Genomic DNA, 18370 nt, shown 5'->3' on the forward strand with positions numbered 1-18370 from the left:
AGGCTTGTGCTAGTCCACCTCTTCCTTTCCTTCCTTTTCCGCAGGGTCTTTCTGCCCCCCTGGGTTCCTTCCCTCCTGCTTTCCTCTGACGCTGAGTCCCCAGACGCCTGCTCCCCCCTCCTCCGTGCTTTGGGACCAGGCTCCTCCTCCGGGCTCTCCGCATTTCCGCGCGCCTCCACATTTGAACTTGGCGCGCGTTCGCTACCCCTGACCTTCCTCTTGACAGTTATACTACTCTCTGTACTACTCTCCGCCCCTTCCGGCAGGACGCCTTGCCCCGATCTCCTTCCCCTCTCTGCTTCCTGCTCTGCTCCGTGTGTCACACTGGGAACTCCACCCTCTTCACTCCGTTCCGGCTGGGAAGCCGGCCCCGATCTCCCACTCCCACTCGGGGTTTCCCTGCTGCTCCCCTGCTCCTGACGAGTCCCCCCTGTGGCTCCCCTTGGCCTGACCAGGGGCGCCCCCTTTTGGGAATCCTCCGATTCACTTGAGAGACTCATGGAAGCCCTCAAGTCATTGTCATCCTCCTCCTCCTCGTTCCTGGATTCTTCCCCCTCGCTCTCAGTCTCCTCCCTCATCTGTGCCTCTCTCCCTGAACCCCTGACACAGCCAAATTTAAGGCAGTATATGTGGCCCAAAAACTGCATGTGGGTTTTAACAAATCTGTGCACTTCTAAATTGCACTAACTAGCTCAGAATGTATATCTTATAAATGTCAATCTCATTTATCTGTTTGGACATATTGTATATATTAATAGATAGGTTTAAGTTGGGATTGAGGGATTATTTTATTGTTAATGTGAGCTGATTATGTTTCTTTTTACTTAGTATATTTGCAATATTAATTTACAAAATACTTAATTAATTTACTTTTTATGATTTAGGAAGCATTAACTTGGCAGGTAGGGTGTATATGTGAGAGTTTCTATCTCCCCTTATCTTCTCACTTCACTCACCAACGCTACCTACCCCACCCTTAGACCTTGCTAAATGGTACCCTTTGCAAAAACACCTCTGCACCCCTGTCTTCCCCTGTGAACCAGCTAGGCAGAATGAAGTCTCAGCTCATGTGTAGCAGTGGCAGCAGAGAGTGAGAAGCCTGGTCTTCCGCTGTCCACCATGGGTGCTTCCTCCTGCTCTTGCAGTCAGTTGGTACTTGGAACAGACCAAGGAGGGGGTGAACTTAGCATGGCCTACAGACTCAGGACCACTTGCCATTCCTGAGGTGCATTCATTTACCCTGCATGCTGTTGTCTCATGTGAGCCACCTGGTATGTGATGGCAGCAGTAAATCACAGGTCAGCTGGCCAGCACTTCTGACTACCTTCCTCATTACCACACTTCTTCTTCTTTAAATATTTTTATTAAAGATTTCTTAGTTTACAAAAACACATGCATTGTCTCTTTTTTCAAGTTGTGTTTTCTACAGATCATTTTCATTTGTTGCAAGTCATTAATGTTGCATACAGTGTTAGGCTAGGAAGAAAATAGCTGGAAAGGGGGGCAATTCTTCTATTCTTCTACTTAGTGTATGTGTGGGGTTTTGTGTCAGCGTCACTTGTGTGGGTTCTCTTTCTAGTCACTTGTTGTATTTCCTTAAACTCAAACATAGTAATAAATAACTTGCAAACAGTGCATAGCAGATGGCAAGTGTGCCATTGGGAAGCCAATAAGACAGTTTCAGAATAAGTGAGAGAAGAAATATAAGGCTACCTGCTACTTTCAATCTTTGATCAGGAATCTAGGATAATTAATGGGTTTGAAACTACTTTGCACAAATCATAGCAGTTGCAGCCCACCCACCCTGCAAATCCTGTACAACCTCTTTTCTATTTTCCCAGTTTTGTGAAGTGCAGACATGGGGAACTTCTGGCACCTGGGCTGTGTTAGGCCCAGCAGGGGTTGTAATTTGGCCAGTGTGACCATTTCCCCCAAGCCACACCTACCTGTCTCACACCTGGCATCCTATCGCATCAAGTTAAGAGCAGGTAAAAATATGGCTGTAAAGGAACAATTGAGAGTCTTATAGTGGATCATTCCTTAGTAAGCAAGGCTCGCTGTCAGCGCTGACAATAATTCTTTTTGGTATCAACTGCACTAGGGAGCTTCCAACTGAAAAATCCCTAGTGCAGCTGATCCCTGCCAAAAGCAGGGGCTTGCTGATTGGTGCTGAGAGCAAACCTGTGTTCCAGCAGGAATCTTCCTCTGCAGCCTGCATTGAGTTCAAGCTTGTCTGAAAAAGAATAAAGGAAAGACTGGAGTCAGTTGATTGACAGGTATGTGGCTCTGCGAGCTGTCAAAATGGCCTGCAGGGGAGCACCCTTTGTGTAGTGTTTAGCATGTTGAACTAGGAAAATGGCCCTTCAGCTATGAAGCTCACTGGATTAGCTGGGAGCAGTCACTATATCTTAGCCTAACCTACCTTACAGAATTGTTGTGAGGATAAAAGAGGCAGGGAGAAAAACCATGGTCACTGCCCTGATTTCCTTGATAACAGGTGGGAAGCAATCATCTTAAAATGAACATTTTGTTTTTAAAAAATAGCTGACTTTAAAAAATCATGCATTGCTTTCTTTACACATTTCCCTCATTTGTTTGCTGATCCACTGAGGAATAACAGCAAAGAGTGTTGTGGTTCCTTAACTGTCGGCTGTACCATTAAGCAAAGGGTGGGAGCTGCCTTGGGCAAATCAGGCCCAAGTATCGAGCTGCTGCTGAAGCTTTGTATGCCTTTATAACTCCCCTGTGAAGATAAGTTATAGCATTTGGGGCTTTTTAATTTAGTGATTGCCTTGTTGTGGCGAAGAGGCTTGAATAACTCAGAGAAGCTCTGAGTGCCTGGTGTGCTCTGGTCCATGGGTCACTGTTATGAATAGGATTGAAAATGCAGCAGTCTGATTGGTCCTAGAACAATAGGATTCAGAATGCAGTAGTCTGATTGGTCCTAGAACAATAGGATTCAGAATGCAGTATTCTGATTGGTCCTAGAACAATAGGATCCAGAATGCAGCAGTCTGATTGGTCCACAGGCACCGCCCAATCCAGCTCCAGGTGGAAGTGAATCCGCAACCTGATTGCCCTAAAGGAGAATCCCGGAATTAGCCAATCACGTGCGGCTCATTTTGTAAATAATGTATATAAAGCAGACATTATGGGGGAACTTCCTTTCCTCGCTACTATGAGCTGAATAAAGAACATGAAATCCACACTCGACTCAGAGTATATTTCAGTCATGAAGAGTCAGACACAACTAAATGACTAAACAACAACAACAACAAATTTAGTGATAAAAGACTATAACATTATGCTATGGTGAAAGTGATATGGAGAAAGTGGATAGCATTTCTACCTCTTCTATATAACTCATGGATATTCAATGAAACTGAGCAATGGAAAATTCAGGACAGACAAAAGAAAGTACTTCTCCACGTAGCACAGAGTTAAGCGATGGAACCTGCTGCCACAGGAAGCATTGATGGCCACCAGTTGGATGCATTAAAAGGATTAGAAAAATTCATGGAGGATAAGGATATGATGGCTATGTTCTGTCTCCATAACTGAGTGGTAAAGGTAAAGGACCCTTGGATGGTTAAGTACAGTTAAAGGCAACTATGGGGTGTGGTGCTTGTCTCACTTTTCAGGCAGAAGAAGCCAGTCTTTGTCCACAGACAGTTTTCCAGGTCATGTGGCCAGCATAACTAAGCCACTTCTGGCACACAGAAATGCAGTTTACTTTCTCACTGCAGTGGTACCTATTTATCTACTTGTGCTGGTGGGCTTTCGAACTGCTAGGTTGACAGAAGCTGGGACGAAGTGACAGGAGCTCACCACCATCGTGTGGATTTGAACTGCTGACTTTAAGCCCAAGAGGCTTAGTGGTTTAGACCACAGTGCCACCCACGTCCCTATAACTGAATACAGCAAAAGTAATTGGTATGCTTCTGAATACCAGTTGCTGGAAACTGCAGCAGGAAAGATTGGTGTTGTCCTTGGGTCCAGCTTGCAGAATTTCAGCAGGCATCTGGTTGGCCACTGTGAGAACAGGATGCTGGACTAGATGGACTATTGACGTGGTCCAACAGGTCTTGTGTGCCATACAGCCTGCCCCACATCCCCTAAAGTAGTCAGCTGCCCTCAGGTATGGTGGAGTAGCTGTCTCATAGCCTGTGTTAAAGTAAGATCCAGCTTCTGTGCTTCAAATGGGGCAGCGGTGTGGGTGTGTCATCTTGCCCTGTGCCTCAGGCAGCAGAATGTCTTGAAGTGGCCCTGCTCCTTGAAGACAGATGATGCATGTGATGCTGAAGCAGACTCTAGCTCAGGAAAGCTTATTCTACCATAGAATAAAGGTGCCCCAGGATTCCTTGTTGATTTTACTGCAATAGACTGAGACCTCTCCTCTGAAATTTGTCACAATATGACAAATTTGCATCTGTATTCCTGGACAGCTGAAAAAAGCAGACCTTGTTGGCATCCGTCTGTTTCAAGACACAATGGAAGAGTGCGCCATCAGGGGTAAAGTCATACCACTGGAGAATGACAATTCCTGTTGTAGCTATAGAGACCAATAAGGGATAGACATGTTTTATTGCAGCTGGGGCAGATGAAGGCGTCCAGATTTGCTGTTAGAGATGTACCATGGTGTTTCTTCTCTCTGTACTCCTCTCAGTAGTTATTCTGTAGTCACTGGTGTGGATACACAACCTGTAGGGTTAATGTCGCCAACTTTCATGTCACAATTGCAGACATCTTTGTATCACAGAGTTGGTCTGTCAACAGGTTTGGTGTCTGAAGCCAGCTCCCCACAAAGCACATCCCTGGGGATCCTGCCATCTGCCGCTCTGTGTACATGACCAAGCCAGCATAGAGGTCGCTGACACAAAAGTGCAACCATGCTGGGAATGTGAGCTTGGGAGAGCTCATCTGACTATGTCCTGCCATGTGATGCCCAAAATCTTCCTGACAGCACATATGCAGACCGCACTGAGGCGTCCTTCCTCTGAAAATACAGCTGGTTATAAGTTATAAGTAAGGTAGCACGGCATGAATCACTTCTCCACATTTCTTTGAACAGCACAGGCAGAGATTGCTCAGCAGAGAACACACCTTGGGGCATTCCGCTCCCCCCTCCTCTTTTACCTTCCCTGAGCTCCGCCCCACAGCGCAGTCGGCTCTTGCGATTGGTTGGGACGACGCCGAGAGCCTATCCTCAGCTGACTCAATAGGAACCAGCTCTTGGGGTTTTTTATTTCTTTATTTTTTGCAAGAGTTTCAGTTTAGGCAGAAAAACCTGGAGAAATCAGGGCGCTGGAGCAGGGCTGACAAGAGGAGAAGAGAAGCGGTGGTAAGGTGCAGGAAGAAGAGGCGCAGGAAGAAGCGTGGATTAAAAGAGTTAAAAGAAGACAAGGAGTTAAACGAAGAGGCGAAAAGGAGAAGGAAGAGGAGGGTCTGACGAGCAAGGCTGCAACTGCTGTAGCAGGGACCACGTTTCCTGCGCTTTTGGAGATAAGCGCAAAAAGGCGCAAAAAGAGGGAGCCTTTTGTGGAAAGTGGCAGCCCAGGAGCAACCCCAGGAGTTAAGGGGCTGCTGGGTCTGGGGTTCCCCCCGCCCCGAGCTGCAACATCTTGGAGGCACGGATCGCCACCAGCTGGCGCTGTTCGTGGCTGGCTGGGTGGGCGAAGAACTCATTTGCACATTGACCGCCCCGCTGGTTTGCCCGAACCCTTTTTTGCAAGGTATTTTTTTAAATAAAGGGAGTTTTGGTAGGCAAGAAAACGCGTCGAAGAACTCGTCGAAGATGAGACAAGATGTCTGACAAAATGTCTAGCTTTCTGTACATCGGGGATATCGTCTCCCTCTACGCCGAGGGCTCGGTGAACGGCTTCATCAGCACTCTGGGGTAAGGATTGTGTGAACGGGAGGATCCCGCCTCGGCGGAGGGATGCGCGGGTGCGGGTGCGCGCGCCTTTGGTTACCAGCGCCTTGCTTTTAGAAGACCTTCCCTGTGCGCTTCTTGCAGTCCTTGTTTACTTTCGATTTCCTGGGGAGCTACCGCTGTTCAGCCTTCTTTGACTTTGAGAGAAAAAGGACACCAAAGTTGTAAGGCACAGGAAGCAACAGCTGGAGAGGAATGGGCAGCGGCCGCAACCCTAGCACTGAAGCTTCTGCTATTGCGCGGCGTAAAGAGAGGAAGAGAAAAAAATGTAGGAAATTATTTTAAGAAGCCGGGTCTCTTAAACGTCGGGCAACTTCGCTGCGTGCAGCCGTAACCGCGCGCTGGCCCAGCTGAAAGTGAGAGCGGCGGCGATCTAGCCAAAAGAAACAGCAATTTTAAGACGCATTTGTATCCGTGGGAAAGGGGTTGCAGTGCAGTTTTGTCCACGTCTGCCCTGTTGAGTTCAGTGAGACTTACCTCTAAGTGAAGTGGGTTACATAGGATCGCAGCCTTAAGCAATGTGCTCAATTTTGCCAGGGATCAGTGAGATTAAAGCGCTTACCCTTGTACACTTGAGCCTATGAATGCTTGCCGGAAGTAAGCTTCGCTGCTTACTTCCCAGTAAACACGCACGAGACTGTCATTTCTTATTTTCCCGCTGCTGCTGCAGTACTGATGGCTAAGCTATTTACTTACTGTTGTAAGTAAATGCTGATACCTTTTTTTGTTGCATTCCGTACATTACCTATTTGAATCTAATAAGCTGCATTAGCTAGAATGTGCATTTGATTTTAAAACGTCCTTTTCAGTTTGTTTATCCCACATTCACAGTGTTCATATGTGTACCCAAATAGCCCAGGAGAAGCACAAAAGTGTCTTCAGTATCATATGTGAAAATATATTTTGGTATCAAAGGAAAATAATAATAATAATAAAAAATAAAAGTGTGGGGAGAAATTGGTCTCATTGTTTTTTTATAGGTTTTGAAAGATCTTATTTTAGCTGCTGCAAACTAAGGGAACTGCAGATTTTTCTTTGCATAGTCAGTTCACATGTGCATGATCACTGACCATAGCATTGTGATGACTTTGCTCCATGTGTATGTCTTCCCATGATGGGAGATACACTTTTTTCTTTTAAAGTAACCCTCTGCTCAGTTCTTTAAACAATAAGCCATTTAAGCATGACCAGGAGCCTGTTCTCATGGATGTTAAAAGTTTATGGACGTGCAGTTTATTCACCCGAGTCAACTGAGGTGCCCGTTTTCAAGCAGGGGGCTTATTGCGTAAACAGCACTTCCTGCTGAGGTTTCTGCTTTCATGCGATTACTAAAACAACGGCTCCTCTCTGCAATAGCTGCTTTTACGATAAGCTTTTCAATCAATCTGCCTGATAATAGTTACCATGGCATAAACCTGGTCCGTAAAAACAAAAAGATAGTCATTATGCCACTGTTGATGTAAGAACTACTTCAAACTTAGTGGTATACTTCATAGGTATAGTGAACAGTGACTACCACAATTTATCCAAGGGAATGTGGGCTGAATAATTGTACTTCATTGAATATTATAGTTGACAAGCCTCCAGGTTTCCACAGTGTTAACTTGCATTGGTTTCCAGGTTTTATGTCACATTTCTGTTCTCATTTTTGTATCTGTTTCTGAATAGGTTGATGCAGATAGTCTCCACAAACAGATGTTCCTGGCCTGTATCACTTGGAATTTCAAGGGGGCTATTGTTGAATGCTTCCCTGTACACACACAAAAAAGACTTTATTCACATAGAAAACTAGATGTCAGGAAGGTTTATAACTTACCCTTTCCCCTAATGTGTTAGTTCTCTATAGGTTTGAATGGGGGACATTTAAAACTGATTTGCAGTCCGAATTTGTGCAGTCTAGGACAGACAAAAGGAGGTACTACTTCATACAGCACATCATAGTTAAGCTATGAGGTACAGTATCACAAGATGTAGTGATGGTTGCCAGCTTGGAAACCTTTAAAATGAGATTAGGCAAGTTGATGGCATGTAATGCTTCCAGTGGCTACTCTTCATGAATACCAATTGCTGCGGAGCAGGAGACTGCTGTTGTGGTCCTGTCTGCTTGTGGGTTCTCCATAGGCATCTGGCTGGGCCCTGTGTGAAGACATTACTGGGATAAAGAGTCTTTGGTATGACTCAATATGGCTGTTGTTCAGTTTTATTGCATGATCTCAGTTAATGACTGCAGTGGCAGTAGCCGCCCAGAGTGGCTGGGGAAACTCAGCCAGATGGGCGGGAAATGAATGAATGAATAAATATAATATAATATAATATAATATAATATAATATAATATAATATAATATAATATAATATAATAATATAATATAATATAATATAATATAATATAATATAATATAATATAATATAATATAATATAATATAATATAAATAATTGCAACTTAACCTTACTGCTTCCTAGAGTTTTGTCTCCCAGTCACCAACTTTCAGTTGATGGGGCGGGGGAAACTAGTCTGGCTGTAACCCTTATTGTGGGGAGTCTGAAATCAGTAATCTGAAAGTGATTGTGTCCCAAAATTAAACTAAAGATTGTCAGATTTATGGTTCTATCCATGTGTTGAATATTTACATGTTATGCTCTCTGCTGCCTTGTGACTTTCTTAGTCATGTCCCTGAGGTGGAATGTATTTTAAAGAAGAGTAGTATTGACTTGCCTCCAAAACAAATTCTTTTTGCTAGAAATAATGTTCTGATTGTGTTATGTACAAAGCATCCTGAAATGACTGTAGGTGATACTTACCGTAAGTTTGTCCCGTTAAAAACAAGACAGTGTAATGTTGCAATCCTATGGAGCAAGTCCTATTGCACATCAGCATAGATAATTCTCAAGTTAATGCATAAGATTGGATTTCATGTTTCTAGCCATGTATTTAAATGAGTTTGGTATTTGGTTTTCATTTTTTTTAAAATGATATTTATTAAAAGTTTAAAGATTACAGAAAAAAGAGAAAAGAAAAAAAAGAAAACAGCAAAAAAAAATTAACAAAACATACATTACAATACGTAAAAAAGGGGGAAAGTACATAAAAACCAATACAACAATACAGCAAAAAAACACACATCCAATATTCCATATCTTTATCTTTCATTTGCTTGTTTCATCGGCCTCCTCATACCTCCCTTTTTGTGTTCTAGTTTAATTAATTGTTTCAGCAAATTCTTTCCATCTTTCTCAATTTTTGTTGGGTAATTTATCTTAACAATCTAACCTATTAATTAACTCAGCAAGTCCTTTCCATCTTTCACTATATTCTGTCATTCAATTTGCCTTGATTTATTTTAACCTTATCTTACCATAAAATACCTTAAAGCTTAAAACTTAATACTTATTTATACATAACTCCTTATATCATTTCTACTAAAGCCAAATAGTTTCATTCCAACATTTTCCCTAATATTTGTTAATTTTGCACTAATTCCCAAAATAATTTTTTTTAAAAAACTTTCTTCCAATCTTCACCCAACGTCTCTTTTTCCTGGTCTCGGGTTGTGTCAGTCCTTACTGTCCATTCCATCTAGTCCATCAACCTGGTAGTCTTATGTCCAAGGCTCTTAAGTCTTTTCCATGTCCCTTCTGCAGATCTTCTTCTTGTTTATACCTGCACTTTTCCTTGTCTTTTGTTAATTTTCTTAATTTCTTAATTTCTTAATCTCTTTCTTAATTTCTTTCCTTTCTCATTGAGGAGTAGGTCTCGAGGAGACTCCAGCCCAAAATTATCTCCATCTCCCCTCAGCAGATCAGCCCATTCCCCACAGTCCCACTCCCCACAGTCAGCAGTGTAGTCCAGAAAATATTTAAAAGCATATTTCAAAGTCCCTCCGAAATTAAGAGCCCCCACAACTCCAGACCCCCCCCGGCCCACTCCAGATTCAATCTTCAAGAACGGCGGCTTATGCTCCTGCAGGGCCTCGGGTCTCTCCATTTGTGTTACTTGAGGTTCAACAGCAACCTCCTCCATTATCTTCTGCACTTGCACTTGCCCTGTCAAAACAGGTTCCTGAGTTGGTTCCTGAATGGTTTCTATATGGGTATTCACCGTTTGTCCAAAGTTTTTAACTGCAACAGTCATCAAATCCATCTTCTCATGCATCTGCTCCAACAAAGTGCTTGTCTTGCAAAAAGCAAGCACCAAAACTACTTCTAAACACATTTTTTACTCAAGGTCAGAGTCTGGTCCCACGATCCTAATCTCCCAGCTGTGAAATCCCCAGATCGACTCCAGTAACAATTTAACAAGCTCCCTCTAGAGGAGACAATTTCTATTTGTATCCATCTTTTAAAAGCAGGTCCAACAAAAGAAAATTACTTTCATTTTCAAATATTTTGTTTCTTTTGAATGCAAAAGGCAACATTAGAATCAATTTGTTTCTCTTTTTTAGCTATCTGTCAAAGATGTTCCATTCACAGTCAATGAACTTCCCCAAAAATTTCTGTCTCTGGCACCCCGTTCCCAGGTTTGAGACGGTGGAAATTTATCTTTCTTTACTCTCTCTCCTGCAGGCTTGAACAGTCAAAGTCCCCCCCCCCTTTTCTCCTGCTTCCAAGGGGGGTTTTGGTGGTTATAAATGAAGGAAATTTAGACCTTTATATACGACTTTCCAGACTTTAGCTTGCAAGGTTTTTGCTTCAGTCTATTTACAAAAGCGGAAGGCGGACTTCCTGTTTTGAGCCTTCCCGCTTCGGTGCCAAATTAAAATGTTTCTTTAATCCAATTTTCCGTTTCTACTCACGGGTACTTGTTTTAGAGTCCAATTGTCCACAGGAAAAAGTCAGCGCTCTCCGGCAACGGCTGTGCGGCTTCACTCCGTAAAAGTAACGGTCGATTCAAAACACCGCGCTGCTCACCCCACGTTGCTTCGGATCCCCAAGAAAGGGTTTCCCTGCGAGTAGGGGAGGCGCTCCTGGTGTCAGCCGAATCCCACGTTCCCAGGCTTCCTCCGCCTGGGATTTTTAAAGGGTCTCCGCCTTTGCCGCGGCGGCAAGACCCGATTTTCATGGAGCGGGTTCCTCCCGGTTAGAGGAACTCCGCCATTGCCGATGGCGCTAACCCGGAAGTCTGGTATTTGGTTTTCAGACTCTTACAAGGTGAAACTGTATTTACAAATCTTCAAATGTAGTTCTTTCAAAATTAACATATATTATTTTTTAAAAAAATAACTACTATTTTCTTTATTTAAGGTCCCTTGAAGAATTGAGTACATTGGTCACCATGCATGTTGTCGTCGTCTTCTTCTTCTTCTTCTTCTTCTTCTTCTTCTTCTTCTTCTTCTTCTCCTCCTCCTCCTCCTCCTCCTCCTCCTCCTCCTCTTAGTTTTTAACTGGGATGTTTGTGTTACTTCCTGGTGCAACTGGACTTCTCTGCGACCCTTCTTCTCTGCAGGGAGGTGGGACTGATTCAGATGGTCTGCCCCCACCACTTAATGGATCCAAATGGTTTCCAGAGAATGCTGGGGAAGTTTTCTCCCACGTTGATGGCCTTTCCCTGGTGGCCCGCTGGAATGTGGCGTTAACTAGGGCTATCGAATATCCGGCTCCGAAGCGCACTCTCCGATTGCATGGAGCTCAGACAGCCCCATGGTTTTCCCCAGAGCTGAGGGCAATGAAACAATCATTGAGACGGCTAGAGTGCTGGTGGTGGAAAACTAATTCTGAATCAGACCAGACACAGGTTAGAGCTCAACGTCGAGCCTACCAAGTGGCAATAGCGATGGCGAAGAAAACCTTCTTTACTGCCTCTATTCCATTTGCAGAAAACAGCAGCAGGAGACTCTTTCAGGTGGTTCGTAATTTAATGGAACCACCTGTACCATAAGGGCCTGATAAGGCCCCCAAGATCTCCTGCAACGATTTTGCAAAGTTTTCTGCAGATAAAGTCGCTCAGATTCGGAAAGAGGTAGACTCCACCGTGGGAGCAGGGCCGTGGCAGGAGAGTGCCAGAGTCCTGTCTAGTCTAGTTGCATAGGATCAATTTCAATCTTTTACCTTCAAGGATGTAGACAGGTTGCTTGGACAAGTGAAACCAACCACCTTTCCCCTTGATCCTTGCCCATCCTGGCTAATAAGAGCAAGCCGGGAAGGGCTGGGCGATGGGCTCTGTGATGTGGTGAATGCTTCCCTCTGTTAGAGAGTCTCCCCAGCCCCGCTGAAAGAGGCAGTCATTAAACTGCTTCTTTAAAAAACATCTCTTGACCCGGCCGATATGCCCAACTATTGCTCAGTCAGTCTCAAATCTTCCATTCTTGGGCAAGGTGATTGAGCAGGTGGTTGCTGAACAACTCCAAGCATGCCTGGAGGATGCGGACCATTTGGATCCCTTCCAATCAGGATTCAGGCCTCATCATCATGGGACTAAAACTGCCTTGGTCGTGCTGGTTGATGATCTCTGGCGGGCTAGGGACAAGAGTGAAAGCTGTTTCCTAGTTCTGCTGGATCTCTCAGCGGCCTTTGATATCATCAACCATGACATCCTTCTGGACCGTCTAGAGGAGCTGGGAGCTGGGGCAGGTAGACTGGTGACTGGGAGTGGCCGCTGAGACCATATAACACCAGTCCTGAAAGACCTACATTGGCTTCCAGTACATGTACAAGTGTTGGTGTTGACCTTTAAAGCCCTAAATGGCCTCGGCCCTGTATATCTGAAGGAGCATCTGCACCCCCATTGTTCACTAAAGTCCAGCTCTGAGGGCCTTCTGGTGGTTCCCTCGCTGCAAGAAGTGAGGTTACAGGGAACCAGACAGAGGGCCTTCTCAGTGGCGCCTGCCCTCCCTCCATATGTCAAGGAAATAAACAACTATCTGACTTTTAGAAGGCAGCCCTGTTTAGGGAAGTTTTTAATGTTTGGTGTTTTATCACTTTATTATTATTATTATTATTATTATTATTATTATTATTATTATTATTATTATTTATTACAGAGCAAACAGGTAAACAAGGAATGGTACATATATTGTCTCTACTTTCAATTCATATTCTTTTTCACAGTTCATCTATGTTTGGTGAGAGACATTTTTTGTCATAGACATCTTGCAGTTGGGGAAAACGGGAGTGTGGGAGAGAGATGGGGATGTTGTTCTTTCATTCTACATATTCTTAATGTAGGGGGGGTTGTGTCAGCATCACATGGGTAGGTTTTCTGTTTGTATATTTATTTATTTTATTGATATTGTGAGAGGTTAGCATTTCCAAGATTGGTTGGCTGTATTTAGTTGATTGCGGTGTGGCTTACTTGTGGAAGATATTTAATAGGGCTAGTTCTGGAGTTGCTTCTATTACTTGTTTTGTTATTTTGGGAATTTCCTGCAGCGCTGATATCCAGAAGGATTGGACTTTGGGCATTCCATATTGTTCTCTTCTTGATGAAGACTAAATATGTTTAGACTTTGGGTACAATGCAGCAAATTTAGGCTGCAAACATATGCACAGAACTGAGAGATCAATGGAACTTACTTATCAGTAGATATGTAAAGGATTGTGTTAAAGCCCATTGATTTGAAACCAGTGGGTAGATAGCTTGATCATGCCTTATTGATTTGGCACTCATTATTATAATTGTTAACTTCTTAAGCACCGCTCTGCTATGCTTGTCAAATTGTATGTTTGTTTAGCCTTTAAATTGTGATTTCAATGGGCCTGAAAACACTACTCGGGCACTTCATAAATGTGTTTGGTGATGGCTTCCTATCTTTACATAAGGGTATACAGTGGTACCTCAGGTTACGTACGCTTCACGTTGCAGACTCCGCTAACCCAGAAATATTACCTTGGGTTAAGAACTTTGCTTCAGGATGAGAACAGAAATCGTGCTCTGGTGGCGCGGCAGCAGCAGGAGGCCCCATTAGTTAAAGTGATGCTTTAGGTTAAGAACAGTTTCAGGTTAAGTACAGACCTCCAGGACGAATTAAGTACGTAACCACAGGTACCACTGTAATGCAAGAGACATTCTTTTGAACACATCTGTCAGGGCCGCCTCAGGTCCCAGCTCACAAGAGACCAACGCCAAGTCCACTTTATTTACAAAAGTCTTTATTGAAGTACATTGTTTGCTCCACAGCCGAGGCGCGCAGCCCCACGTCTGTTACGCTTAGACCGCTGAAGTCCCCTCTGAATCAGTCCTGCCTCTACACCAGTTTAAGAGGCTTGCGCTGGACCACCTCTTCCTGTCCTTCCTTTTCTGCAGGGTCTTTCTGCCCCCCTGGGTTCCTCCCCTCCTGGATTCCCCTGACGCTGAGTCCCCAGACGCCTGCTCCCCCCTCCTCCGTGCTTTGGGACCAGGCTCCTCCTCCGGGCTCTCCGCATTTCCGTGCGCCTCCACATTTGAACTTGGCGCGCGTTCGCTACCTCTGACCTTCCTCTTGACAGTTACACTACTCTCTGTACTACTCTCCGCCCCTTCCGGCAGGACGTCTTGCCCCGATCTCCTTCCCCTCTCTGCTTCCTGCTCTGCTTCGCCTGTCACACTGGGAACTCCACCCTCTTCACTCCGTTCCGGCGGGGAAGCCGGCCCCGATCTCCAACTCCCACTCGGGGTTTCCCTGCTGCTCCCCTGCTCCTGACGAGTCCCCCCTGTGACTCCCCTTGGCCTGACCAGGGGCGCCCCCTTTTGGGAATCCTCTGATTCACTTGAAAGACTCATGGAAACCCTCAAGTCATTGTCATCCTCCTCCTCCTCGTTCCGGGATTCTTCCCCCTCGCTCTCAGTCTCCTCCCTCATCTGTGCCTCTCTCCCTGAACCCCTGACAACATCTTTACTTGAAGGCTTTGTAGCATATGAAAGCTTAATGAGTGCAACTTTGATGATAAAGATATACTGTATAGCATATTCTTCGAACTCTAGAGAGAAAAAGAGGGATACTTCTAAAGTATATTAACAACCTTTTTCTTGCACTATGGAGAATAGGAGGCCTTGTTGCTTCCACATTTTACATATTTATGAAAGCTAAGAATTTGAGTGGCGTTTTTGTTCTTACAGGAGATCTGGTTGTACTTTATGAACCAGAGCTGCAACCCAAGCAAACTGGGTTATTGGAAGGGTGCAGTTTGTGCCCATGTACATGTATTTACATTCATGTGCCCTATTTATAACGATGTGTTTGTCTCACTCAGAGATTTACCGTAACTACAGCGGTACCTCGGATTAAGTACTTAATTCGTTCCGGAGGTCCGTTCTTAACCTGAAACGGTTCTTAACCTGAAGCACTACTTTAGCTAATGGGGTCTCCTGCTGCCGCCGTGCCACTGGAGCCCTGTTTCTGTTCTTATCCTGAAGCAAAGTTCTTAACCTGAAGCACTATTTCTGGGTTAGCGGAGTCTGTAACCTGAAGCATATGTAACCTGAAGCGTATGTAACCCAAGGTACCACTGTGCTTCTAGAGAATTAATTTTGTTGGTGAACACTTTTATTTGTTTTGAGAAGACATTACTTATCTCTCCCAAATTCTGACAGCATTTTTTTTTTACCAGAGACTCCCGAAAAGAGGAACGGCATTTACATTGTTTGTGTCCTACTGTAATTCTCTCTGAAAGCCAATGGAAAGCTTTATAATAGTTTCCATGATGTGTATTAAATCCAAAGCAAACATACACGCTCATGAGGCAGTCAGTAGATGTGTCTCATGGATTGTCTGAATCATGAAAGGTTTGTTGATGTACTCTGGAACAAAGCAGCTCCATCCAGTTTGGTATGTGGTTTGCTTTTGAAATTCCAATTTATCTGTAATAAAACACATAGTAGTGGCTTTTATTCTCTGGACAGTTACGCTCCTTAAACCACGTGGGTTTTAATGGATTTAAACAGTATAAACTTGTGAAAAAATTCAGCCAAACTGAGAAATCTACTCTAAAGAAGACATGCACAAACAGTTCTGCAGCCGTTCTGCCTTTCATGGGATTTCTACACCATAATCATTTATGGTGATTACTGTTTTACACCAGTTTTACAGTCATTTACAACAGTTTATAGATCTGCAGTTCTCACTGTTCACTAGGGTCTACCTGTTCATTAAATAAGTTTAGATGTGTGGTGTAGGTGTGCCCTTATTCTAAATAAATGTTTTGCAAAAGTAAACATGATCTACAATATCCTGAAAAGTGAGGAGCAGCATGGAAGCGAGTGGCCGCCACTGCCACAGACACCACTGCTACCGCCGCTCCTTGCTTTTCAGAATATTGTAGACAGTGGCGGGTTCTGGCAATTGGCGGGCCGGATTGGGGACTCTGGTGGGCTGGATCCAGCCTGCGGACCTTAGTTTGAGGACCCCTGCTTTAAAGTAAAGATCCATAGATTTAGCTAAGCATTCTTTACACACTGCAAAGTATCATTTCTGGTTCCTGGGGGGATGTGCACCAAAGTTTAAGTTAACAGAGACTAATGCATGATTAGAGACTGTTATAGACCCAATTTCTGCATTCACCACCTGATGAATTTGGTATTAATATTAGGTCTATGCATGACATTGATTTACAGTGGTACCTCGGGTTAAGTACTTAATTCGTTCTGGAGGTCTGTACTTAACCTGAAACTGTTCTTAACCTGAAGCACCACTTTAGCTAATGGGTCCTCCTGCTGCTGCCGCGCCGCTAGAGCACGATTTCTGTTCTCAACCTGAAGCAAATTTCTTAACCTGAAGCACTATTTCTGGGTTAGCGGAGTATGTAACCTGAAGCGTATGTAACCTGAGGTACCACTGTAGTGGCTTTCCCCATTAGAAGCAATATCTTTGAAAAAAGTGAATATGAGGGCTAAATGGTGGACATATAGAGAGCTGTTAACCGAAGTAGAAAATCAGGTAAAATTAAAAGACTTTAAAGATAAGAGAACTGGTAACAAATTGGTCACAGTTTCATCAATTAAATGATATTTCTAAGACAGAAAGGTTTTAGTTATGAGTTATCAAGATTTCAGAAAGATGTCTTAGAAAATAATACAAAATTATTGTTGAAAATGTATAATTTGCTCCTGGAATGGCATACAAAAGATGAACTGGTTAAATCAGTGATGATACACTGGGCGAAATACTTGGGACATAATATACAAATGATAGACTGGGAGAGGCTATGGAAAACAGATTTGAAATTTACGGCATGTTGTTCATTGAAAGAAAACTATATGAAAATGATGTACTGGTGGTATTTGACCTCTGTTAACTTAGCAAAAATGTATAGAACGAGCACAAATATGCTGGAAATGTAAAGAAAAAGAAGGTACCTTTTATCAGTTTTGGTGGACGTGTAATAAAAAAATTCTGGGAGATGATATATAATGAAATGAAAAAAATGTTTAAAATAATTTTTGTTAATAAACCAAAAGCTTTCTTATTAGGAGTTATAGGTACCAAGATTCCAAAAGACCAGAAATTTTGTTTATGTATGTGACAACAGCTGCACGGATACTACTAGCCCAGAGATGGAAAGAAGAGACAATCCTGACCAGAGAAGAATGGCAAATCAAGATGATGGACTATGCCAAAATGGCAAAATTAACTGGGAAGCTCAGAAATCAAGAAGACAAGAACCTTAAAAAAGAATGGGGAAAATTTATAATTTATTTATGAAACCACTGCAAGCAGGTTAACACATTTTCAGGATTTTAACCACACTTGTAAAGTAACAGAAAGTTACCGTATTTTTTGCTCTATAAGACTCACTTTCCCCCTCCTATAAAGTAAGGGGAAATGTGTGTGCGTCTTATGGAGCGAATGCAGGCTGTGCAGCTATCCCAGAAGCCAGAACAGCAAGAGGGGTTGCTGCTTTCGTTGCGCAGCGATCCCTCTTGCTGTTCTGGCTTCTGAGATTCAGAATATTTTTTTTCTTGTTTTCCTCCTCCAAAAACTAGGTGCGTCTTATGGTCTGGTGCGTCTTATGGAGCGAAAAATACGGTACTTTAGATAATTTAGGATAACAATTTGGATAAGTATTGATATGCAGTTGTAATTATTATGTTATGCTTGTTAGAGTGGAGTCCAGATCCTTTTCATGCATAAGGAAGCAAAACAATTTCTTTCTTCTGTTCAGAGTTGTCTTATTTCTTTATGCCTTTTTTGGTTGTCCAGGCTGAAAGGGTACTCTTGTGTGCTTGAACTGGGGAGAGGCGTTGAGGAGAGTCTTGGAGCTGGAGCTCTTTGAGAATGTTGTCAGCCTGCTAGTTATCACCCAGGTTCTGGTTTGTGCTGGACTATGTCTGCTTCTTTTAGAGCTGATGTATCAGGTCGAAGAGCCCTCCGCCATCCCAGTGTGGCTTGGCTGATGCCCTGGAATATTTCAATGGTGGCTTTGCTGTATCTTAGGTTTCTAAGCTTCAGTAGTGCTTTGAAAAATGAATGAGCCTATAATGTTCAAAGTGAATTCCTAGATCTCTCAGGGTTTCCCCCTTTCTGCTTTC

The 18370-nt window shown here is 43.5% G+C and overlaps 1 protein-coding gene across 9 annotated transcripts in view; it reads left to right on the plus strand.

The window, feature by feature from the left end:
* Positions 1-4949: 4949 nt before the first annotated feature.
* The window catches only part of ITPR2 (inositol 1,4,5-trisphosphate receptor type 2), a 364184-nt gene continuing 350763 nt past the window's right edge, over positions 4950-18370 (plus strand). For 3 of the 9 annotated variants that reach the window (XM_077935643.1, XM_077935644.1, XM_077935650.1), the window contains exon 1: positions 5166-5896. In XM_077935643.1, the coding sequence (XP_077791769.1) occupies positions 5805-5896 (92 nt within the window). In that variant the 5' untranslated portion in view covers positions 5166-5804. Of the gene's footprint in view, positions 5897-18370 lie in introns of all 9 variants that reach the window. The other 6 variants (XR_013394523.1, XM_077935645.1, XM_077935651.1 and 3 more) reach the window with 4 other exon arrangements.

The sequence above is a fragment of the Podarcis muralis genome, chromosome 10, assembly GCF_964188315.1.
Source record: "Podarcis muralis chromosome 10, rPodMur119.hap1.1, whole genome shotgun sequence".
Classification (NCBI taxonomy): domain Eukaryota; kingdom Metazoa; phylum Chordata; class Lepidosauria; order Squamata; family Lacertidae; genus Podarcis; species Podarcis muralis.